Genomic DNA, 23,527 nt, shown 5'->3' with positions numbered 1-23,527 from the left:
CCAGTGGCTTGGCCTGGCTGCCATCCCTGGTGCTTGGGCTGCTGTTCTCTGCTGGACCAGAGGAGGTTTGCTGTTCTGGACATCCTGGTGTGCCTGGGCTTGCACAGAGGCAGGAACACCTGTGCTCATGGATGTCTGCCCCACTCCTGGAGTACATGTCCTGCTGTGCTGCTGCTCAGAATGTTCCAGCATGTGGGAACCAGTATTTTGGGGAATGGGCTTTGGATGCAGCTTGCCTGGATATCTCCTCTGTGCTGCTAGTCTTCTATAGAAGCCATTCTGATGCGTGAAAGGGGACAGCTGCTCCCTCTGTGCCCTGAATATCTTTGCATGACAAAGCTGGGAGATGGTGCCCTTTTAGAAATTCAGATACCAATAGCCTGGACCTCTCTATCCTGGAAAAAACATGGATCCAGCTAGGACTGCTGACTGCACTGTGCCCCTTATCCTGCTGCTGCTCATCCCTCTGCTGATGTAGCTCAGGAGGCTCAAGGAGGTGCTGCCTGCCTTCACCCTCACACAGAAAGTGGTTTCAGAAGCACTGTGGCCCCGAGTGGATGTAGCAGGAGGGCAAACTCACCCATCCCTTCCAGGGACCACCTTCTCCCAAGTGATTCGACCTCTGGGAAAGCTCAGTGACCTCCTGGTTGGCAGATTTCAGCCTGGAGCTTGGAAGTTTGTCAGAAAGGGGCAGTTTAGGGGAAGAAGGCAGCTGTCACCATCCATCCTGGTGGGTGCTGGTCACAGGGACGCAGGCTGCTGGCTCAGAGCAGCTCTGCCTCTCCCTCCAGCACCTTTCCTGAGTTTCTAATGGGGCCATGTTGAGCCAACAGTGGGAAATCCTGAGTCCAGGGAAGCTCTGCAGCATGTCATGGGACACAGGAGCACTTCCTGGTCCAAAACCTTCCTGGATGAGTGGAGTGGTTGATATGCTCAGTCCTCAGGTTGATGTGCTCCAAGGAGGTCACCTGAAGCTTCTCACCTTTGCTTTGGGACAGCAGTTTTGTCACTTTGACAGAAGGCCTGGAACATTCCTGTTCTGGAATGGGGACCACCATCCATCCTCCAGGGAGCAGCCTGCACTGGGCACCTTCACCCATCTCCATTAGCTCCCATTGCAAGGTGATGGAGCTGGGCTGGCTGCCCAGTGCTGGGAAGGGTTGACTTGCCCTTACCCCACACACCGGCCATGTCCAGGCAGGAATACGTCCCCACGAAGCACCTCACGTGATAGGGAGAGGTCACGGATCCTTCCCCCTGGAAGCTGGGGCTGTGGGGAGATGCTCCTGCTCCGTTCATGGAGGGATGTCCTCCACACGGCAGGAGAAGGGTGGAAGCTGGGTAGTGCCGCCCTCTCCTCCCGGCGGGGCCGGTGGGCCGTGGGCACCGTCGCTTTCATTTCGCTTCTCCTGCTCAGGCGGTAAATCTCGCCTGACGGGGCAGGAAGAGGCACCGGGAGGGGGAGGAGGCACCGAGGCGGCGGCGCTGCCGGTCGGTAACCTCAGCGCTTCCTCCCGGCAGGGCGCCTTTCCCGCGGCGCCGAGGATGCTGCCCTGACCCCGCAGCCCGGGCAGGTGTCCCCAGGTGCCAGGCATGGCTGCGTCCCCCGGAGGGATCCCCGCCGAGCTGCAAGGTAAGCATCACCCGCCGCCGCCGCTGCCGGGCACCGCTGCCACATGGGGCTGCCCCTGCCGGGCCTGCCTGGCCCCCGTTTGCCTCGATGGGCTTGGCAGAGTCACTTTTGGGTCCCTCAGCGGCAACAGCTGAGGTTGAGGGGGGCCCATGCAGTGTCTGGGGGTTCCTCTGGTCTGCAAAACTCATTTGTCTGAGGATGGACCCTGGACCAAGAGCATCCCCAGGGAACCTGGCTGCTCAAGGATGGGATTCTGCACAGCTCAAGCTGCCGGATTTGTGGGTGCAGCTTGGTGCTGCTCAGCCCCATGGGCTTGGGCTCGTACTCCTCTGGCCAGCTGGGGGTCCCCAGGAGCTCCCCAGGAAGGCACAGCCTGCAGCTCAGCATGGGGGGTGTGAACACCGCTGCTCACAGCCTTCCCTTGGCTGATTGGAACAGCAAAAGGCCACAGAGGTCTCGGGCTCCTTCAGCCTCATCAGCCCCACCGAGGCTGGCTCTGGTGGGGAGGAGCTGGGTCACCGTGTCCCCACAGCCTCAGGCCTGGCTCTGGGGTGGGTCCCTGGGGAGGAGTGGCTCAAACCATGGACCCATGGGGACTGGTGTCACTGTGACAGCCTGGTGTGCTCTGCACGGCGATGGACAGCGGTGCCTTTGGTCCTGTTCTTCCCATGGAATCAGGAGGGCACAGAGGGGGTGCTCAGGGCAGGAGCCATGCTCACACTGGCCCACTGATGGTGGCAGTGACCAGCTGTGACCTTGGGGAGGCTGGCACGTGTGACCACCCTGGCTGCACTGTGGAGAGGAAGGACTTGGGTGACCAGCTTGCTCCCTGGTGGTAAATCTGGAAAGGAGGGAAGAGGAATCAGGACCCTCTTATCGCTCAGTGCCAGCTCCCAATGGGTGAGGCAGCACAGGCAGTGTAAACCAACAGCCCCAAACCCTGTGCTTGGTTGAGGCTGAGGCAGATGGGGAGGTGGATGCATCACCCAAGCAGCAGAAGAGACCCACAGGTGGTGTGTGAGGCTTGTCTGAGGGCAGCCAGGGTGTAACTGTGAGGTGTGGAGGGAGAGGAGATGATTCAGGTAGGAACAGTATCCTCAAAAGCAACATGGGAGAGGAGCAAGGTGACTTCAGCCACCTAATTTCACATGGACATTGGTCTTTTCAGAGGGCATCACTACCTTCCTGGGGACAAAGAAGGTGCTCCTGGTGCTGAGCATCCAGCTGCAGGTGAAATCCAAGTATGACGACTTTATCTTGGTATGTGCAGAGTCTGGCCTGGTTCCTGCTTTCCTGGTTTCCCCAGGAAGGTGTTTTATGGTTGCATTGAGGTACAGGGGTGGCTTCCATGTCACCATGGTCCCTTGTCACACCTTGCCTAGGTCCTGACACCCTGGCGAGCCTACGTGCTGCCTGTGATGCTGCCAGTGAGGGTAAGTGTGGGGACCCTGGTACAGCCCTGGGGGGCCTGGGGGGGCCTGGGGCGCTGGAGGGAGTGACCCCTGAGCCACCTGGGCCACTGGGTCAAGAGCAGGATGAGGAGAGATATAGGGGGAAGGGGAGGGGGGCTTGTTTGGGAGCTGGTGAAGGCTGGGGCTAAGGCCAAGCACTGCTTGAGGCATGGGAAAATTGGGAATTGGGGGGAACCCTTGGGTTTCCTTTCTCCAGCAGCACTGGGGTTGATCCTGTTTCTCTCACCCACAGGTTCACAGCAGCTTCAGCTTCCTGGAGGTGAGGGAGATGGCAGTCCAAGAGCCCAGTGTGGTGAGTGGGACAAACTGGGACAAACCTAGCCTGGATATTACCCTCCTCTCTGCCCACTCCCCGTGGCAAACCCTGATCCAGAGCCCCCCACATGATCTGGGCGTGTTCTGGTCCCCCATTGAGGGTCACCAGTGTTGGTCTCATCAGGGTGATGCCCTGGAGCTGGGGTGCAGGGTGGGTGCCTGCACTCCTTCCCCTCTGCCATCCACGGGCAGTGCCTGGCCATGGCACCTCCTGCTCAGCAGGGACAAGGTGACAAATGGCTGCAGGCTTACCAAGGTGAAGACAAATTTAGCAGGAGGGTGTTTTAAACCCCGTTAATCCTCTTAGAGAGGGGCGGGCACACAGGGCAGATGTGGCAGTGGAAACCATGGAAGAGAGGATATCAAGGCTAGGATGTATTGGCCAAAACAGGGCTGTGGTCCTGGTTAACCTCCTGTCTGCTCCTTTCTAACATCCTGTCTGGCTTTTTCTTGGTGAGGCATCATCAGCAACCATGGCCTCAGCCTCCACACAGGATTTCTGCTGCTCAGCAGGCGAGAGCTGCAGGAGCTGGGCACAGACAGAGGGGTGCAGGGGTTGGTTCCTCAGGGTGGAGGGGGCTGAGATATCTGACTGGGCCATGGAAAGCCCAGGGATTGTTGAAGTGCAGGCGGTCCCACGCTCTCCTGCCTCCACAGCCCCGGGCACTGGCGGAAGCTCCGTCCTGCACGATGCCAGCAGATAATTGTCATCCTGCTCCCACGCCTCAATCAGCGTGTAATTAAATCAGGGAGCATGTTGCCATGGGATTTTTTTTTTCCTGGTAGGAACCATAAGCTGAAAAAGCCCTAAACCTCAATTAAATAAATTCAGGGAGGAAACCTCCATGCTCCAGCTGCGGCTGCTGCAGGCAGAGACCTCACTGCATCGGGCTGCCTCTGCATCAGCTGAAGCTGAATTTTCAGGAGGTTTATACCTTATTCTGGCGCACTAATGTATTTTATCCTGAATTCCTGGTGCTCACAGCATTCTCTGTGCTTGTGGCTGGGTTGGCAGTGAGGAGCTGATGGCTGTCACCGTTGTGTCTGGGGGCTTGGGGACGCTGTGTGCTGCCAGCTCGCTCAGGAATCTCTCATCCTTTGGACCCTGCAGGTTGTCATAGAAACAGATGCAGCGTCTTTTGCCTTCCGGTTCATGTCCTTGGATGATTTGGAGCAAGTTGTTATCCATGTCACCGTGTCACTTAAGAAGGTCTTTCCAGACTCATCCCTTGGGTAAGGGTCTTCTGCTCCTGAGGGGTGTTTGTGTAGGAACCAGAGCAACCCCTTTGCCCAGAAAAGCCCCAGACTGCAGAATCCTGGAATGGTTTGGGTTTGGAAGGAACCATAAAGATCGCAGAATCACAGAAATTCTAGGTTGGAAGAGACCTTTAAGATCATCTAGTTCCAACCCACCTGCCATGAACCAGGACACCTGCAGCTAGAAAATCCCAGATATAGGATGGGTCTGCAACAGTGCTTTTAGCAGAAGAAAAACACATGGATGGAGGCGAGACCCTGTTCCCTGATTCAATATTTCTGGCCACCCTACACACAGGGTTGTAGCTAAGCACAGAGTGGTAGGGATGCTCTTCTCCTGGCCCACCCTGACACCCCTCTGCTCCCTCTGCAGGACACTGCTCAAGAACTGCCCCCCCAGCCTGTATGAGAGGATCCAGCAGATCACAGACTCACTGGAGGAAGTGCTGCAGAGCAACCCTGGGCCATGTGGTAAGCCCTACCAGAACCTCCCTCAGGCAGGACCAGGAGGGTTGGAGCATTCTGAGGACCATTCCAGCCCTGCACCCACCAACAGCAGCTCTGCTGACAGCCCTCACCTCTGGCAGGGCACCTGTGATGGCTTTGGTCAGATGGAGCCCTGCTGCTGGGGTCTGCTGCCCACCCCATCCCATCCCATGGGGCAGGAGCAGGTTTGAGGGGATGCAGCTCCCCAGGAGGAAGCAGGACAGCAGGCAATACTGCTCAGCATCTACCTGCAAGGACCTGTAGCTGTGCATGCTTCTACCCACCTCACATGGCACCAGTGCAGAGCCAGGAGCTTTTCCTGTGGCCTGCTCTGGAGCAGGATCCCTGCATTATCCCCAGGGCAATGTGCCTTGCCTGGCATCCACGTGGAGCAAGCAAAGCAAGCCACAGCCCCCACTGGGGCTGACAGTGGATCCCTCTCCCCTTTGGGCAGGGAAGGGGGAGCCCTCAGCATCACTTCTGAGTCCCTGTCATCCCTCTCCTGTTTCCCACTCCCCACAAAGTTCTCCCCCACGTTCCCTTGGGAAGCTCTGCCCCCAGAGTGCCTTCTCCTTGCAGGGGGGTTTTCAGAGACCTACGCTGCTCTGTGTGACTACAACGGCTTTGCCTTCCGCGAGGAGATCCAGTGGGTAAGCCGGTCCCTCCCGAGGATGCAGCAGTGGCAGCAGGGTGTCCCCTGGGGACAGGATGCTTGTGGCTGCCTCATGGAGCTGCTGGGGCTGGGAGCTGCAGCTCTGAGTGCCCCCTGCTCCTGGCTGGGCTGGAATCAAAGTGCAGGTGGGAGCAGCTGCCTTGGAACAGGTTCTTTCCCAGACTGTGACCCAAGGAGAGGCCCTGGAAGTTCAGGACCTTGCTGGGTGTCCCAGGAGAGGAGAATCCTGCTGGGACCCAGCCATAGCAGGACTCCCTGTCCCCCTTTCCCCTGGACACTGATCCCAGCTCACCCCTCCCCACACCCTCTCACCCACCAGCCTGGGCTGTGCTGCCTTCTGACCATTCCCTGCAGAAATTGTCCAATCTGTCCCACCAAGCTGGGACATGTCCCCTGCCAGCCATCAGGGAATGTTTTAGGCTTTGGGGTTAGGCAAGGGGCTCCCCAAGGGCTCAGCTCCCTCCAGCAGCAGCACCAGGGACCTGAGCCCTCCCCAGGAGCCAGTGCTGAGCCTGACCCAGTGTGCATCCTTCTGGGAAGGACGTGGACAACATTTACCACAGCCAGGACTGCCGGGAGTTCAACCTGCTGGACTTCAGCCACCTGGAGAGCCGGTGAGCCCCCAGCCCTGCTGCCTGCAGGCCCCCAGCACCATCCTCACTCTCCCTGTCCCTGCTGGGGGGCCCAGCACGCTCTCCTGCCCATGTGAGAGGCTTTTATGGGTTACACGCTCCAGGGATGCCACATCTGCAGCCTGACTCTCCCCCTCACCAAACACCCTGAGCCCGTCCCATGGGGCAGCAGCTGAGAGACCAGGCAGCCTCTCTTTCATTTTTAACTCTTAGATCAGCCTGGGAGCTGTTTATAGGGCTGAAAACCCAATGCCACAGTGGCTTCTTGCAGCTCGTAGCTGTCAGGTGTTTCCCTATGCAAAGCAGCTGGTGCAGCTTGCCACCCTGAAACTTGCCCTGCTCCCCACCAGCCCCCCCAGATATCTGTTATAACCCTGTTATCACCTGATTATAACCTGATAGAGGGGCTGTGAGCTCCAGCTGTGCCTGGAGCTCTCCCTGTGGGGATCAGCCACCCCAAAAAAGGCAGAGCAAGGGCTCAGTCTCAGGGGGGGCAGCTGCCAGGCTGGGCCACAGCAAGTCAAAGTTCTGGGCTGAGTGTTTTGGGGAACAGAGGATCTGTGTTCAGCTGGTGGAAAAGGAGACCGTTATAGAGATTTCTTTGGATGAGGAAGTAAAAAAGAAACTTGTTTCCATTCAACCAAAACCCGTGGTGTTGCTCACATGAGCGCTCAGAGTTAAAAAGTATTTAAAACCCCGAGGTTTAGATAGAAGCATGCAAATACTTTGATTAATTTGATTTTCCCTAAGGGAATAATCTGGGGAAGATGATCTTTAAACCCACAGTCCCCAATCTTGTTCTGTTCAACATTGTGTTGGTCACACTGAGGTTGGGTGTCTTGGAGCATCCCGGGGCTGGGTCAGCTGGAGCACCTTGGGTTTGGATGGGATGGGTGTGTTCCGGCATCCTGGGCGTCTTGGGGCACCCTGGGCTGGATGTCTCGGGACAAGCCCCAGTTGGGTGTTTTTTGTCACCCATTTGGGATTAGCCTTGGCTCAGCCTGGCCCTTGACCCCCTCCTCCCTGTCACCCTGCAGGGATGTGGCGCTGAGTGTTGCTGCCTTGTCCTTCAACCTGTGGTTCACCAAGCTCTCCTGCAAGGATTTCAGGCTGGTGAGTGCTGCTGCTGTGGCTCTGGGTGCACCAGGGGTGGCCAGGCTCCCAGAAAGGCTTTCTTCTTCCCTGCCAGAATCAGGAGATCTCAGAGCAGCTGCTCTACATGCTCAGCAAGTCAGTGACCCTGGAGGAGCTGGTGCTGGAGAACAGTGGCTTGAAGGGGTAGGTGAAGGTGTTGCAAGGCAATGATGAGCAGGATCTTGGCAGCCTGGTGGTTCTTCCCTTAGTCCGTGGAGCAGGGAGGTCCATCCATGGACCCTTGTGCCAGGGGCTGGTGGCTCCATCCCCTCCACACTGGGAAGCCCACTGGGAGCAGAGACTGCCATAGCCTGGCAGTGAATACCACCCACCCCTGCAGGTGCTCTGCTTCCTTCTGGCTGCTCAGATGAGCCAGGTCTGCCCCACAGGCAGGAGCTGCTGGCATGTCCCTGTAAGACTACAGGACTGGTGGCTGTCTCTCCTGGAGTTATCCAGGCATTGTTCAGATGGGTGACCCTTCTCCCCACAGTGACTTTGTGCAGAGGATGGCCCAGGCCCTCAGCAGCCACCCCAACTCTGTCCTGCACACCATCAACCTCTCTGGCAACCAGCTGGAAGACAGAGGTACTCAAATTTGGGCTGGGATGAGTTTACACCCACAAAAACTGATGTTCAGCTCCAGCTCCCACCAGCAGCTGCCTCCTGCCCTGGAGGCTGCAGCTCAGGGTGGCATGAACACCCAGCTGTGCTGGCACAGCCATTCAGAGCTCCCTGCTCCCATCAGGGGTCTCTGCCTTCAGCCGGCACGTGGAGAGGAGTCCCAAGGGTCTGCAGAGCCTCAGCTTGGCCAGGACAATGCTCACAGCCAAAGGTAGGGCCCAGGTGCCCTTGCCCCCTCCACAGAAGGAGAGATGGAGGGGCTGCAGGCACACCCTGGAAAGGGAACCTTCATGGGTGCAATGTCCTGCTGCCCCAGCTGGGGGAAGTTGCCTTGCTCTGCTCCCTGGCTCTCCCCAGTGCAGGGAGCCTGTAGCCATGCCTCTCCCTCTCTCTGAGCAGGGATGAGCACGTTGTGCAAGGCCCTCACAGATAACAAAGCCACTGGGTTCTCCCTCCGGCACCTGGACCTCTCTGGGAACCCCGGCACGCTGGCTGGGGATGACATCAGCGTGAGTACCCATGCTGTCAGGGGTGGGGTGGCACACTCTGACTGTCCCCAGTCTGGGTGGGGTGGCTTTGGTCTGCTCTGCTCTGTGCCCTGCCCTGTGCACCCCAGGGATGGGGAGGTCATGGCTGGGAGCAGCTGGGGACGCCCTGGGGACATCGCCCTGCATCTCCTTGTGGCAGTGTGGCAGATGCCATCTGCAGCAGGGGGCTGTGTGGTACATGGCAGTGTCCATGAGAGAGTGGGCTCCCGTGTGCAGGATTCACCCCTGTGCTCAGCAGGAGGGGGGAGTCAGGCTGGAACTGGGATTCCAGGGCTGAGGGTGTGGGGTGGGAACCAGGGGCAAAGCTGCTGAGCCCCCTGTGCTCTCAGAGCCTGCAGAGCCTCCTCCAGCACTGCCACTCGCTGTCCCACCTCAGCCTGGCTGGCACAGACTGCCCTTTGGATGCTGTGAGTACCATGCAGGGCTCCTGCCCTCAGCCCCTCCATCCCTGGGCTGTGTGAGGGGCTGCAGTGCCCCTGGCTCCTCCTCCACACGGCTCCCATCCCACCCTGGCAGCTCTTTGGGGCCCTGCTCCACGGATCCCACAGCAGCCTCGTCCACCTGGATCTCTCCAAAAATGTGTTCTCCCACAAGTAAGCTGGGGATGGCATCAGGAGGGTGTGGTACCCAGGGGTGGGATACCCAGTGGGGTGTGGTACCCATGTTTGGGGCACCCAGGGGTGTGGTACTCGGAGGGGTGGCTGGTGCTGAGTTGCAGTTGTTGCCATGATGTGTCCATCCCTTTCAGGAGGGTGAAAACCATCTCCCCCGCCATGAAGGAGTTTTTCAGCCAGGCCTGCTCCCTCAGACACGTCTCCCTGGCAGGTACCAAGCTGCCAGCTGATGCTGTAAGGTGCGATGGGGAATGGATTTGGGGTGAGCACGGCCTGGGGAGACCTTGGTCAGGGCTGGTGGGAGGATGGAGGGAAGGGACTGTGGGAGGCAGAGCTGTGGGAAGGATGCACTTCTCCAGCATCCCAGTCCCACTGCCTGCACTGCTGGGGTGCCCATGGCAGGTGCTGCTGCCCCCATTTCTTGCACTGATGGGGCTTTGCTCACTTTTCCAGGGCGTTGCTGCAAGGGCTGGCAGACAACAGCCACATCAGTGACCTGCAGCTGGATCTCAGCAGCTGTGAGGTGAGGGCCCAGCAGCCATGGGCAGCACCCCTCTGGCCAGTGTAGGAGGGTCTGTGCCCTGTCTGACCTCCCCAACAGGAGGATCTGGTTTGCAGGGCTCACTGCCTCCCTTGTACTGATGTCTTGCTGTTTCTTCCAAGCTGAGATCAGCAGGGGCCCAAGTCATCCAGGACCTCATCCCTGACGCCAGCTCCATCAGTCACCTGGACCTGTCTGACAATGGTAGGTTGCTTTTCCCCAGCCTGGGAAAAGATCTCCTGCATCTCCTGGACTGTCATGTCCCAGCACAGCGAGTGAGGTGATTTCTTTATGCCCTCCTACCTCAAGACTTGCCAGAATTTCTTATTTTCCATCTTTCTTGATACGGTCCTCTTCAGTCCACTGAATCTGAGGTGGTCTCATGTGGCTGGTTCAGGGTTGGAAGCACTGAAAGATACTGGGCAGAAACTCTTCCCACTTTTCTGCTTCCAGCCTTGTCCTTCTGTGGCCTCCAAAGCCATGGGCAAGTGATCCTAATCATCACAAACATCACCTCTGCCAGCTGTTAATTTCACCTAAACTTTCAAACAGCCTTGCTAAGGTCTCACAGCAGACCATGCAATTCCTCAGTAGCCAAATGGCTCTGGGAAAGCTGATGTGGTTTGGAGTCCTTCAGGACACCAATGCTCCAGAAGCTTGTGCTCTCACCCAAAATTTTCAGTCAATCTTTGCCAAAATATACTTCTATTTTTGGCTTTCCCAGTAGAGCACCTCTGTGCAGGAGGGACAGTCCATAGGTGGGTGTTGGTGCCTTGTGCTCTCGGCTGGTTGAGCTGCTGGGTGAGCAGATCCCTGCCCGTATCCCCGCTGGATTTCCCTGGGGATGGTGCAGCCAGGAGGATGGGAGTGCAGGCAGCTGCCTGGAAGCTGAACCCCCCCGTGGTGTCCAGGGTGGTGGGTGGGTGATGGGGGGCACACCCTGAGGGACGGCAGAGAGCAAGGGCCAGCTCCAGCTCCCTCAGTGCCCCCGTGGCTCAGCACAGCCTTGGCACCCCCATATCAGGAGTGCCCACAGTGGCTGCTCCTCCCTGGAGGTTGTTTCTCAGGGAGCCCAGCTCTGCACAGGTCTTCGGTCTCCTTGGGGAAGCCAGGAAGGGAGGAAGATGCTCCCGAGCCTCCCTGGGCATCTCCAGCATCCCACTATGGCAGTTTGGTGGCTCTGCAGGTCCCCTGAGAGGGACCACCTTGGTGCCACCTCCATGGGTTTGTTGGATCATCCTGGGGTGTCTCCCTGTCCTGCAGGCTTTGACCCCGACATGGTGACCCTGGTGCTCTCCATTGGCAGGAGCAAATCCATCAGGCACGTCTCTCTGGGGAAAAACTTCAACATCAAATCCAAGTGAGTGCCAAGCAGCAGCACCCAGGCTTGGAGCCACCCTGGAATGGTGCATCCACCTTGACTCTCCCTCCCCATCAAAAGCCCATGGGCTGGTAGGAATTGCCTGCCCATGCAGGAGGGTCACAGTGATGACCCCCCTATTACTGCACCACTGCCAGCACCTAGTGCCAGGGATGGGTCACAGCCCGGGCAGGAGTGGAGGGAGGACAGAGCTCTGCCAGCTGCCTCTGTGGCCCCAGGGCATGCACAGTAACCCCCTCACACACCTCTCCTGCAGGGAAGGTCTGTTGGATGTCCTGCACCGCATTGTCCAGCTCACCCAGGAGGAGGATTGTGTAAGTCCAGCTTGCCCTCGGCCACCAGAACCATCCCATCCCTGCTCCTGGTCACCCTCAGGCACCACTGTGCAGTCTCCATGAAGGAGAACATGGATCTGCCATCCAGGTCCCTCCTGCACAGGCTGGAGCAGTCCTCCCTCTCTCCCACTGCCATTCAAGTCCTTCTGCTTTTATTTTTCCTCAGTCTGAAGCAGAAGCTCAGACAGAGAAGTGGGAAATGTGGGAAAATGGAAGCCTGTATCTGGCTAAAGTCATGGAGATTTATTGTAACCTGCGTTCAGCACAGCTTTCCCAAAAACCTCTCTTTTCTCCTCACTGCCTGCTGGCATCTGAGCTAAACCCAGCCTGTCTAAGGAGTCCCTGCCCCTCTGTTCCTCAGGGTTCAGTATCACTCCAAACCAGCACCAGCCCAGAGGCTGCTGCACAGGGGTGGAGCTGTGTCTGAAGGGTGACATGCACCTTGACATGTCCTGGTCCCCCTCCTTGTCCCTTTTCCAGCCTCTGCAGTCGCTGTCTGTGGCTGAATCACGCCTCAAGCTGGGAACCAACGTGCTGCTGAGTGCCCTGGGCAGCAACACCAGCCTCGTGTCCCTGGACATCAGTGGCAACGCCATGGGGGACACGGGGGCCAAGATGCTCGCCAAGGCCCTGCAGATCAACACCAAGCTCAGGTAGCAGCAGCTCTGTGACACCCCGTGGGTGACCCTGCGTGGGTGGCCCTGATGTGATGGTTGTGATGCTGATGCCATCAGAGGAGTTTTGTCACAGCTCCTGGTGGCCATGGATGCGGTCCTGGACCACTCCTGGTACAAGGCTGGGTGCTGTGACTGCATTTTGCACCCATGGCAGTCATCTGGCAGTGCTGGCAGGGGACATGTGAAGGGCAAGAGAGCAGCTCCATCCCTGCCCTGGTGCTTGCCACCTCTTTTCCAGGCTCCTGCCCAGCCCAGCATGCTGCAAACAGACCTTTGTGATCACTGCCCTCACCTCATCCTCTGCCATCACTTCCTAAAACACCATTTTTGACCACATTGTGTACACAAAGCCAAAGCAGGGGTATCTGCAGGGGACAGGGAATGGTGTTCAGCCAGGGCTGTTCTTCTGGACATGTCTGTCCCCGCCCACAGGATGGTCCCTGAATGTGTCTTCCCAACCCTTCACTCCCTCCAGGCACCCACCTAACTATATCTCCTTGCAAAGTCCAAGTTTATGTTTTGGATACTGAAAATTGTAATTTTTAACCCCATTTTAAGGCTCTCTGATGCCTGGGGTCAGCCTTGAGCTGACTCTTGCTAGCACCTGCCTCAGGATGGTGTGAGTGTGGGCAGGGCTCATCCAGGTCCTTCTTTTTGCAGGACTGTGGTTTGGGACAGGAACAACACAACAGCCCATGGGCTCCTCGAGGTGGCTCAAGCTTTGGAGAGGTAAGGAAGGAGCCTCTTGGTCCTCCTGGCTTGTTACTGCCATGCAAAAGAGCCTCTGTCACCAGCATGTCCCTGTCCCCAGGGTGTCACACAGTTTCATACATGTCCCAAGGGGGCTGGTCCACAGCTCTGGGCCTTGCAGCCAGAAAAGCAACCTGGCACCCATTTGGTGATGACAGCCCCATTACCAACCTCAGGGCTCCCCTGGGCTCTGCATCCCACCCAGCACAGCCTCATGTCACCCCAGGATCTCCACGTGAGCACGGGGTGATCTGCTGGTGGTGCTGATGTGATGTGATGCTCCTCTCCTCCCTGCCCGTGACAGATGGGTAGAGCTTGTTCCCCTGCTGAGCACACCCACCACCTGTCTGGTGTTTGGCTGTGCAGATCTCCACAGGTCTGAAGAAAGAGGGGTGCATGGAGAGCCTGGGCACGTGGTCACTGCCACCCCATCGGGGTCTGCCGAGGGCCAGAGTTTGGCCATCTGATCTCCAGAGCTGGACCTCAGCACAACGTCCAGGCTGCTGTTGGGTGGGCTCTGAGCCTGTGTCACATCCATGGGGACTCGAGCAGGGGGCTGAGCCCTGGGTGCAGCACTGCTGACCCCCTGTGCCCCGCAGGAATTTCACGCTCAAGTCGATGCCGCTGCCGATGAGCGACGTGGCGCAGGCGTACCGCAGCCACCCCGAGAGGACGGAGGAGGCCGTGCACAAGGTGGGGAAATGGGCTGTGGAGCCCAGGGCCAGGTGCCACCATCACTGCTCACGGCCTCTGCCTTTGCAGCTCCAGTCCTGCCTGACGAGGAACCAGCTGCGGCAAACGCTGCCGGCTCAGACCTTCCGGCTGCAGCAGGGCATCCTCACCACCTCTTCTGAGCAGGTCTGAGGGACAAACGAGTCCAAGGGGCTGCTCCTCCCCTGCCCCAAACCACCCTGGCTTGCTCATGGGAGCTCTTGCTAGCAGCAAAACACCCTGTTAACCTTGCCTGAGTGGAAGGCAGAACAGATTCAGGGATGGAGCAGGTTGCAACCTGGTCTGGTGGAAGGTGTCCCTGACCATGGCAGTGGAGCTGGAATAGGAGGACCTTTAAGATCTCTTCCAACCCAAACCATGCCATGGTTCTGTGGTGAGGGTGGGGGCGGATGGAAAGCAGATCTCCTGGAATCCTGCTGGTTGCATCCAAGCTTTTCATGCATATGCACTGCTGAGATAACTTGCAGCTACACCAACCTGTTCAGTGTGTTCCTGCCTCCTGGGCACTCTTGCCAGCACATCCCTGCTGTGTGCATCCCTGGTTATTAGGCAGGGATGCTCTTGGAGGCTGTAACCTGCCTGTGCCCCCTCTGAGCACACTCCTCTCTGGCAAAGTCACAGCAAGGAGGGGAACTGGCAGTGCTGCCCCAGTGCTGGCACATGACACAGCCTCCCTGTGCTCCAGATGGTGAATGAGATCTGCCTGAGTGTGCAGAAGCACGTTGACATCCTGAGCACCTACATGGGCAAGGAGGTGGAGACGGACATCCTCTGTGCTGAGGAGGCCATCAGGAATGCCAACCTCTGTGTCAGTGTGAGTGCACAGTGTGGGAAACCCCCACAGCTCCGTTTGGGATCGAAGCAGGGCATTGATTAATTAATGACATCATTAACCAGCAGTCAGGGAATTCCAGAACGTCGATGCAACAGACACACACCACCAAGCACTTGCAAGCGCTAAAGAACAGCTGAGAATTTCTGAATTCCCTTCTAGAACAAAGATCAAAATGTTCTTAGTCCCCTTGCCCCAGAGCCACACGGCTGTGTGCACACCCCCCACAGGGCTACAGCCCCCCTTCCTCTGGCATCCCATGCTCACACGTCCCTCCTTGGGAGAGATGGGAGCTCCAGCTTTGAGAACACCCTGCAGCCCACAGATGCCCACACTACTGAGAAACCTCCCTGAATCCCTGAGGAGTCCCTCCCTGGGGCACCTTTATCCCACCCCAGCAATGAGAATGCTCCATCAGCCCATGACAAAATCCGTCGTGTTGGTTTGGCTGCTCCTGGCTCTGTCAGACCTGGTTTGATCCTGCTGGTCTTTGTTCTCTCTCCCCACTGCACCTTTTCCTCTTCTGCTTCTCTTCAAACCACCTCCTTTCCCCCCACTGCACCTTTTCCTCTTCTGCTTCTCTTCAAACCACCTCCTTTCCCCTTTTCCCCACCTCTCTGGCACCCCCTTGGTTACTTAATGTGGCAGAGACAGGATTTAAGACAGTACTGATGTTGGGAAGGTGTGAAAGGGTTGGATAAGGGTCTCCCTGATGCAGGTAGCAGTGTAGTGGAGTGCAAGAGGGGAAGGAGAGTCAGTGGGTAGCAGGGAGAAATTGAGGGATGAGGATGCTCAAACCTGGCCCAGCAAAGCCAAAAGATCACTGGGTCCCCCCAGCTGATGGGAGAGCCATGGGTGCAGGCTGTGCATGGAAATATGGGAGGAGAAGATGAGGTGACACAGGATGACCCACACCATCTCTCTTTCCATGTCAGATCCTGCCCCTCTTGTATGAGGCTGGAAACACCCCCTACCAGAATGGCAAGCTGCAGCACAAGCTGGAGTGTCTCACGGAGGAGGCATCACAGACCTGCAGCCGGGAAATCCAGGTGGGCACCATGGGCAGCCCCTGATGGGATGTTCATCAGCCTTGGCCCAAGGATAAGGGGGATGGTGTCTACTGAAAGCCATGTGAATCCTGATAGAACAGAAACTGAATCCTTCCTTTCCTGCCCAAACTACAGGCAATCATGCAGGCGGCACTGGACACGGCCCACGGGCTGTGCCCAGCCGTGGTGCAGAAGAGCGGGGTCAGGGATCAGCTGGTCACGGCCATGTCAGAGAGGATCTGCCTCCAGGACCAGCTCAGCCTCAGCGCTGTCCTGGACCAGATGGTCACCGATGTCTTCAGCAAGCTGAAGTGGGTGATGTGCTGTTCTTCCTTCTCACTCAGTCACTGGCACTGACCCCCGGGCCAGAGGAGCATTCTGGGGGCTCTCTGGCAACTTCTCCTCTCCCCACATTGTGGTAGAGGTGTGCTGGGTCCTGCTGCTGGGTTTTCCCACATGTAGCTTTTCTTCCTGCTTGGATCCACTTTGGATGAGTCCCTAGGTGCTGGAGAAACCTGTGGGGTGATGATGTTCTTGTAGGCACATCCCCTTGGCCGGCCCTGACCATCAACAATGGGATGCATTTGGCGTTCTCCATCCCAGCCAGTGCCTATTCCCATTCCTGCTCTGGCAGCCCAGACCCAGCAAGCTGCAGCACATGGGCATGTCCTGGGAGCCCCTGGGTGTGCCCCAGCCAAGCATCCATCTCCTCAGCAAAGCCCTCCCTGGGGAGATGGCCCCATGGCTTGCAGGGGTGGTGGGTGCTGGCCCTGAGCACCCTCTTTCTGCTCCCAGTGAGATCAAGCTGTCCGTCACAGCCGCTGTAGCCGACTGCATCGTGGATGCTGTGCTGGGAGACCTGACCATCGCCCAGTGCAAACTGGTGAGTGCTGGGGGCTGCCAGCACCTGTGGGATGGGGATGTGGGGCTGGGATGCACGATGGGGGTCTGGATAGCCCAGTATTGTCCAGGCACCTGGACACCAATGCCATGACCATGGATTTGCAGTCTGGAAAGCAGGACAATTCCCACCCAGGCTGGTTTTCCTGCCAGGTAATCCTCTCCCAGTGTGGTCACAGCAATATTAACACCCTGAGCAAAGTCCCAGCGCTGCTGCCGTGTGCTGGGGTGACGCCAGGCACCGGCCACTCCTGCAGCAGGGCAGCTGCGCCGAGCTGGACACCGGCTAATCAGGCCTAAATCCGCTCACAAATCCCAGCCGTGGGTAGGGAGCAGAGCAGCGCAGAGCACACAGGGCAGCCCAGCACGCTTCAGCCCCTGGGATAATTTAAGCGCTTCCTAATGGTTTTAGGCAGAGAGCCTCTCCAAGCAGGGGCTCGACCTCCTGGTGCTGCTGCCGGAGTCGGCTGAGGACGATGCCGCGGCGCTGGCGAGGGGCAGGAACCCTCCGGACCTGGCTGCAGAGGAGGTAGGGACCGGGCCGCCGCGTGATGCCCGCGGGTTTCCCTTGCTGCTGGTGCTGTCCCCGCCAGCCTGGGAGGGGAGTGAATCTCAGGGGGGCACAGACAAGGAGCAGCTGATGGGTCACTCTGCTTTGGCTGAGCTCATGCAGACTCCAGCACCCAGCACCCCTGAGTCCCCAGGGGATCCCTGAGCCCCGCAGCACCCTGCCGCCCCTCCAGAGGGTCCCTGGGGGGGTGAGGAGCTGCCGGCAGAGCAAACCGGGTATGTTTGTGATTGCTGCTCGCTGCCGGCAGAGTTTGTGCCGGCTGCAGGTCTCAGGGCTGGCTGCGGGGCTCGGCCCCTGCCGGAGCATCCCCGCACACTCCCCCGCAGCATCCTCCCCTGCACGCAGCCAACCTCCGGCGGCGGCGGTGGCGGGATCCATCCCGGCCGCGCCGCAAAGCCGCCACGCGCGCTCCCGGCGGGCACGGCCGCGCTCCCGCTCCCGCCCCGCGGCGGAGCCGCTGCCCCGCTCGCTGCCCCTCCGCGCGTGGGCGAGGGCGACGGCGTCCCTGATGATGATGGTGATGGTGATGATGATGATGATGGGGAGGCCTGGCGACGGCGGGTGTCAACACGGACTCTCTCGCCTCTCGTAGGTGTCTCGGAGCTGGAGTCGGCAGCGGGTCGAGACGCCAGCGGGCTCCGAGCTCACCGGGCGCCGCCGTCACTCAGCCCCGCCGCGCCGCCGGCACGCCCTGCCTCCACAAAGGATGCTGAGCCTGCGAGCGGCTCGCTCCCCGCCACGCAGCCTGCCACCGCCACCGGATTCCTTATGGACCTGCCGACCGCCGGCGAGAAGCTGGAGCATTGCACCAAAGGCAGGCCCCGGCCCAACCGCCGGCACCGGCAGCCGCCCAGCAAGCCGAATGTAAGGCTGGGGGCACGGCTGGCAGGGGAGGTGGGCTGCGTTCGGGGTGTTTTTCCCAATTTTTTTTTTCGTTTGGGTGAATTATTGCGGTCAGTATTTGTTGCAAGGCAGGAAAATAAGATGCGCAAAGACGCGGTGGGTTTATTATTATTCTGCATTTCAGCTGCTGCCGGAGCCTCCTCCTCCTCGGGGGGGAACCTGAAAGGATGGGCAGGGGGGCTGGGGGGGGGCGGGGGGAATCATCCATCCTCTTTCCTGCTCCCCACTGGGAGATGCTGAGCGGTGGGAGCCAGGAGAGGAATGGAAAACCCTGCAGAGTTTGGGTGCAGAGGGCCGGCGATATGCTCGGCAATGGCTCCAGCTGCCTCCCTCCTGAGCTCCATTTGCTCCCCCTTATCCAAAATCCATCATCCCTGAAGCACCGGTGGCCACCACGGCTCCAGGTGGTGCTGGTGGGGCTCTGCCAGCCGTGATGAGGTGGGCTGTGCTCCCCCCATCCAACAGGCGACTGGATGAGGATCCTGACTTTGCACCCCCCTTCCCAAAGGAAAAGTAACTTTTGGGTGCAGTTAGTGGCGAGTACAGCTCCATCACTGTCCCCAGGGCTGGATCCTGCTGGCATCACCTCATCCCCGTGCCACCGTGATGCAGCTGGATCCTTTCACTTGCTGGAAAGCCCTGGCTTGCAGGGCTGTGGTGATGCTTGCCCTTGGATCATGGTGGGATCAGGGCTGGCACAGGGCTGGAGAGGAGGCAGAGCTGTGTCCCAGGGTGGGTTCTGGAGGCTGGCAGGGCCAGGGGACCACCACCCAGCAGTGGGACAGGCATGCCTGGCACCCGGGGTGGGCCAAGACTTGAGCAAGGACAGGCTTTGATGGATGTGATATGACAGGGAGAGCAGATCTCAGATGGCTGGAACGGCTCCTGAGCGGCATCAATCCAGCCGTAATGAAAAGTCATTATGGATTGAAATGCCACCGATGGGGAAGCGCCTCCCTCTCATCGATAGCGTGGCATTGATGCAGTGGCACATGCCAGGGAAAGGAAGGTGCCATGGAGGGTGGCTTGGCCATGGCATGGACCACTTTGTTATGGGGATGGAGCAGGTGGCTCTCAGGCAGGCTGTGGTGGCGCTCCAAGGTTGGACTAGGAACATCTGAAGGATGCAGATGTGGGTCCTTGCAGGTCACCTGCTCCATCACTGCCAGCAGCAGAGGGGTCCCTTTCTTGGAGCTCAGATGGAGGAGGCATCCCAGCTAAAGGCTTCTCCCACAGTATGAGTGCCATACCTCAGCCACTGTGCTGGGCAAGGGGTTGGAAGGAGCCTGGGGCTGCCTGGAGCTCCCAGTGCTCAAGGGAGGGAGCAGGATTAGAGCTGGGATGCAGCTGATAGCACCATGATTTGGCTTTAATGCATGCCAGCACCTATCCTGCAGGGGCACCCACTTGTCCATGCCCAGGGGCGGGTGACAGACACACCTTCATGCCCAGGGGCACCTTTGTCCTGTGCTGGGCTGACAGCAGCTGTCCCTCACAGGTGCAGCCCGTGGCCTGTGAGAACAGCGAGGACAGGAGCATCACCCGCGTGGACGAGGGGCTGGAGGATTTCTTTGCCAAGAGGCTCATCACAGAAACACTGCCGTAAGCTGGGGGTGCTCAGGGCCCCTCACCTGCCCTGCACACCCATCCCCAGGTTCCAGCAGCCTCCCTGCAAATGCTGCTGGGCCCAGTGCAAAAGGGATGCTGGGGAAAGCTGCACACACAGGGGTATCACCAAGGGCAGGGCTGGGGGAGGAGGAGTGGGATGGCAGCCATGGTGTGCCAGATGTGGCCACGGAGTCTGTTCTACAGTGGGGAGGCAATGAGGCAGCACCCAGGGGAACAGTGCTGGGAATGGGTGCCCTTGCCAGGACACTGCCATCTCAAGTGGAGTGTCCAGGGTCTGGATCCATCCCCTTAGGGTGGGCAGGGTGAAAAAACTGATCCCTTACCTCTTGGCAGCCTGGAGCTCACCTTTTCCAATGCTTCATCTCTCCCCAGCCCCACGACTCCGGAGACCTGCCCAGGATCAGCCCCTCTGGCTCCCTCTGGTTCCCGCACCCTCAAGAAGAAAATTGGGAATTTTTTTGCCTTCAAGAAACCCAAATCCAGCCGGGGCTCGAGGTGTGAGAAGGAGCCCGAGGGTGGTGCCACTGCCCCTAGGAGCAGGCGCTCGATGCTCAGTGACATTTTACGAGCCCCCAGCAAGGCAGGCGAGTCAGGGAAGCCTCTGAGTAAATCGGAGGAGGGGGGGCTCTCTGCCGAGCCCCAAGCAGAGCCTGAGCACTGCCAGACTCCTGACTCTGCCCGGAGGATCCGGCCCAAGTACTCTCGGGAGGGCAAATCCCAGTCACTCATCTTGCTGTCCGGGGAGGACGAGGATGCGCTGGGGGTCAGGCATGACAAGGTAAGCACTGTCACAGTCACCAAGCCACCGCCACCGTTCAGCTCCCCTGGTGGGTGCTGCTCCCATCCACGGACACTGGTGGGGTTACCAGGGGATGTGGGGACACTGGAGTGGTGGCTGGGGATATCCCCCTGGGTCGTGTCCATGTCACCATCTCCTGGCAGCATAGCTGGGGTTGGGAATGTGGGTGCCCCGCAGGCAGGAGTGTGGGTGCCACAAGTGCTGTGGTGGGTCCATGCTCCTGGCAGGGTTGTGTCTCTCCTGCAGAAGAGGCACCTGGAGAAGAGCGAGGGGGAGTTGTCCAGCTCCTTCGAACAGCGTGTGCAGGTCATGCTCCATCGCATCGGCGTCACCAAGGGCCCGGCTGCTGAGAGCAAGAAGCAGCAGGTGGGGACTGGTTCCATTTTTGGGATGAACCCTGCCCCTCCAGGGTGGTAGGAGATGGTGGTCCATAGAGTGGGGACATCTCCCCACTGGGAATGGCAGCACCCAGTTCTGTGCTGCCACTGCCCATAGCCTCTGCCCTGTCACCTAACCCTCTGCAAGGGGTGAATTCCTGTGCACTGCATGGTGTCTGTCAGTCTGTCCCTCCTTTCCTGGCATGCACCCATTCCCTGCAGCCACATCAGAGCCTGGCAGCAGCACTCTGCCCTCTGCCCCCATTGTCTCTGTGGGCACTGCCTCCCTGATACCCAATCCTTACCAGTTTTTTCCCCCTTGCAGAGCAAAGACAGCGAGATCAAGAAAGCCGGCTCAGATGGTGAGGGGCTGCTCCCTTCCCACCCTGACCCCCACCCAGCTGGGCACACATGGGTGGCCATGGGCAGGCCCCCTTGGGCTCCCAGCTGTGGGTCCCACTACATCTTTGCCTTGTTGGGTGCTGGTGGCACTGGGCAGACCCCAGCTCACTGCTGCTGTCCGGTGGCTTGTGCTTGCAGGGGACATCGTCGACAGCTCTGCGGACTCACCCCCATCCCTGAAGGCCCGCACACACTCTGTGTCCACAGGTGGGTCACCACTGCATGCTGGGGGCTCACACCAGCCCCTGGGGCACTGGGCTTCATCCCCTCTCCTAGCACCAAGCATGGGGACTGGAGCCAACAAGGACTGGTGGGCACAAGCACGTGGGCACAATTCCACCCTCGGGAGGGTGCCCTACGCCCATGGGTGCCCATCCCTGGTGTTGGCAGATGGCCACCAGCCCACTGCCCTTCCCTGGGCTGACTGCAGGCTAGTTCCTAGCACCAAGAACCATCTCTGGGGCTGTCACTTCTGGACACCCACAGCTCCATCCTGCCTGCCCCACAGACGCACCCTTCCGCAGCCCAGCCGCCAGGACGGAGCCCAGCGCCGAGCCCCGGCCAGCCTGGAAAGCCCTGGGAAGGCAGCTGCCCGCTGAGCCTCCGGCCACCAGCTCCGACCAGCCCCGGCGCTCCCTCACCCTGGCAGAGCCCAGCGGGCTGCCGGAGCCCGGGGGCCGGGAGGGCTGGAGCAGCAGCCTGCCACGGCTGGGCAGGAACGTGCCGGTGGCACTGCCGCGGAGGGTCAGCCATGGTGGGGAGGTGGGTGCTGGCACCCTGCCCACCCTGCCCACACCGCCCAATAATGAAGGTAGGGATGCACGAGGTGCCCATGGGTGCTTCATTCCACTTTCCACTGCTGGCCTGTTCTTGGAGCCCTTGGGATGGAGGGCAGCAGGAAGCCAAGCACAGGGTGGGTGCTGGGTGCTGATGGGGCCTGCAAGTAAGGTGCTGTGGGCTGTCCTCCAATGGCACCTCCCCTTTGCTTACACAGACACCCGGCTGATGGCACGGCTGGCAGCGCCACGGGGACCCAGCCGCCGAGCACTGTCTGTCCACGAGGAGCAGCTCAGGGAGCCCGAGTGCCCGGCAGAGCTGGGAAGTAAGTTGGGTGTGAAGTGGGACCCCAAGCCCTCCTTGCACCTAACACCAACAGAGGTGGGTGGTGGTGGTGTTCCACATGTGTGCTGGTGCTGCCTCTCCCAGCTGGGGGCGATAGACAATGGCACTGCCCTAATGGGAAGTTCCCAAGGGGAATTCAGCATTGGGATCAGTTCCAGCAGGTGCCAGGCCACCGTGCCCCACCCTAACATGGGCCTGGGTTGTGTTTCCCCCAGTGGGCACCGTTCCCCTGCGCCTGCGGCGTTCGCCTGTGCTCAGGCACAGGACCAAGCACGAGTCCCTCTCAGAGATGGAGGGTGAGCCTGGACCAACCTCGGATGCTGAAGGTGAGATGTTCCCCTCCCTGCTAAAGCAGATATTGGGGTACCAAGGGTCCCCCCATGCTCACCCCAGCACCTGTGACCTGTGTAGGTGCCCCGCTGCAGGACTGGCCCCGTGCCGGGCTGGAGGAGCCGCAGGCTGGCACAGGCCCTGAGGGTGAGCAGCCACAAGCCCTGGCACAAACTGTTGGGAATGCACAAGACTCAGCTGCCGTAGACCAAAGACGCCCAGTGCCGGGCCAGGAGGAGCCGGCCCTGGGACAGTGAAGCCCCTGCATGTCACCACGCTGCTCCCAACAAAACCCTGCAAGCAAGCGCGCCGTGCCGGGGTGCTTGGCAGCTGGGGTGCAGAGAGGACAGACGGGCACCAGGCTGGCGTGGATGTGCCAACGATGGCATCGCCCAGTTTCTGCCATAGGGACAGCCGGGCCACCAGCACTGCCCAGGATGCCCAGGGACTGTCAGAGCCTGCAGGATGCACCCAGTGGTGTTGCAGTCCCCAGTGCCCTCTGTCGCTGTGGGCTGCAGCGGGGCCCCGGTGATTTTAGGCAGCCAGCTATTTTTAGGAAGCGTTCCCAAGGCACTTTCACCACTCCAGCTCCTGCCCCAGGAGGGGTACTGCTCTCTCCAGCCCCTGCCAGACGCAGGCTTCCATCAGCGGGACCACGACCCAGCCTTCCAGCACGCAGCTCCATCCCCGCAGCTCCCTGACGGCACCAGCGTGATCCCGACACCCCAGTGGCTTTCTCCTGTGTTGCCCTCTGCTCCGGACCAAACGCATTCCTCACACGGATGTTTACGACAAAGCAAGATGCTTGTTTT

General features: G+C 59.5%; 1 protein-coding gene across 1 annotated transcript; it reads left to right on the top strand.

The window, feature by feature from the left end:
* The first annotated feature begins 1,567 nt into the window (after window positions 1–1,567).
* Window positions 1,568–23,524, top strand: CARMIL2 (capping protein regulator and myosin 1 linker 2). Its single transcript, XM_063167956.1, is given in 40 exon segments — window positions 1,568–1,633; window positions 2,802–2,893; window positions 3,016–3,066; window positions 3,338–3,397; window positions 4,532–4,653; window positions 5,051–5,148; window positions 5,743–5,813; window positions 6,377–6,450; window positions 7,506–7,581; window positions 7,658–7,746; window positions 8,093–8,187; window positions 8,348–8,434; window positions 8,623–8,732; window positions 9,101–9,178; window positions 9,288–9,364; window positions 9,520–9,624; window positions 9,839–9,908; window positions 10,049–10,130; window positions 11,190–11,286; window positions 11,564–11,621; window positions 12,123–12,295; window positions 12,980–13,048; window positions 13,669–13,762; window positions 13,832–13,927; window positions 14,487–14,615; window positions 15,569–15,682; window positions 15,818–15,993; window positions 16,478–16,565; window positions 16,995–17,152; window positions 17,457–17,536; window positions 17,539–18,017; window positions 19,555–19,658; window positions 20,058–20,463; window positions 20,731–20,850; window positions 21,187–21,223; window positions 21,402–21,470; window positions 21,772–22,074; window positions 22,258–22,365; window positions 22,601–22,711; window positions 22,797–23,524. Coding segments are annotated over 40 exon segments (4,722 nt in total). The 5' UTR covers window positions 1,568–1,593; the 3' UTR covers window positions 22,973–23,524.
* The last annotated feature ends 3 nt before the right edge of the window (window positions 23,525–23,527 follow it).

This window comes from Melospiza melodia, chromosome 13, assembly GCF_035770615.1.
Source record: "Melospiza melodia melodia isolate bMelMel2 chromosome 13, bMelMel2.pri, whole genome shotgun sequence".
NCBI classification, from domain to species: Eukaryota; Metazoa; Chordata; class Aves; order Passeriformes; family Passerellidae; genus Melospiza; species Melospiza melodia.
This window is presented reverse-complemented; position numbering and strand designations above follow the sequence as displayed.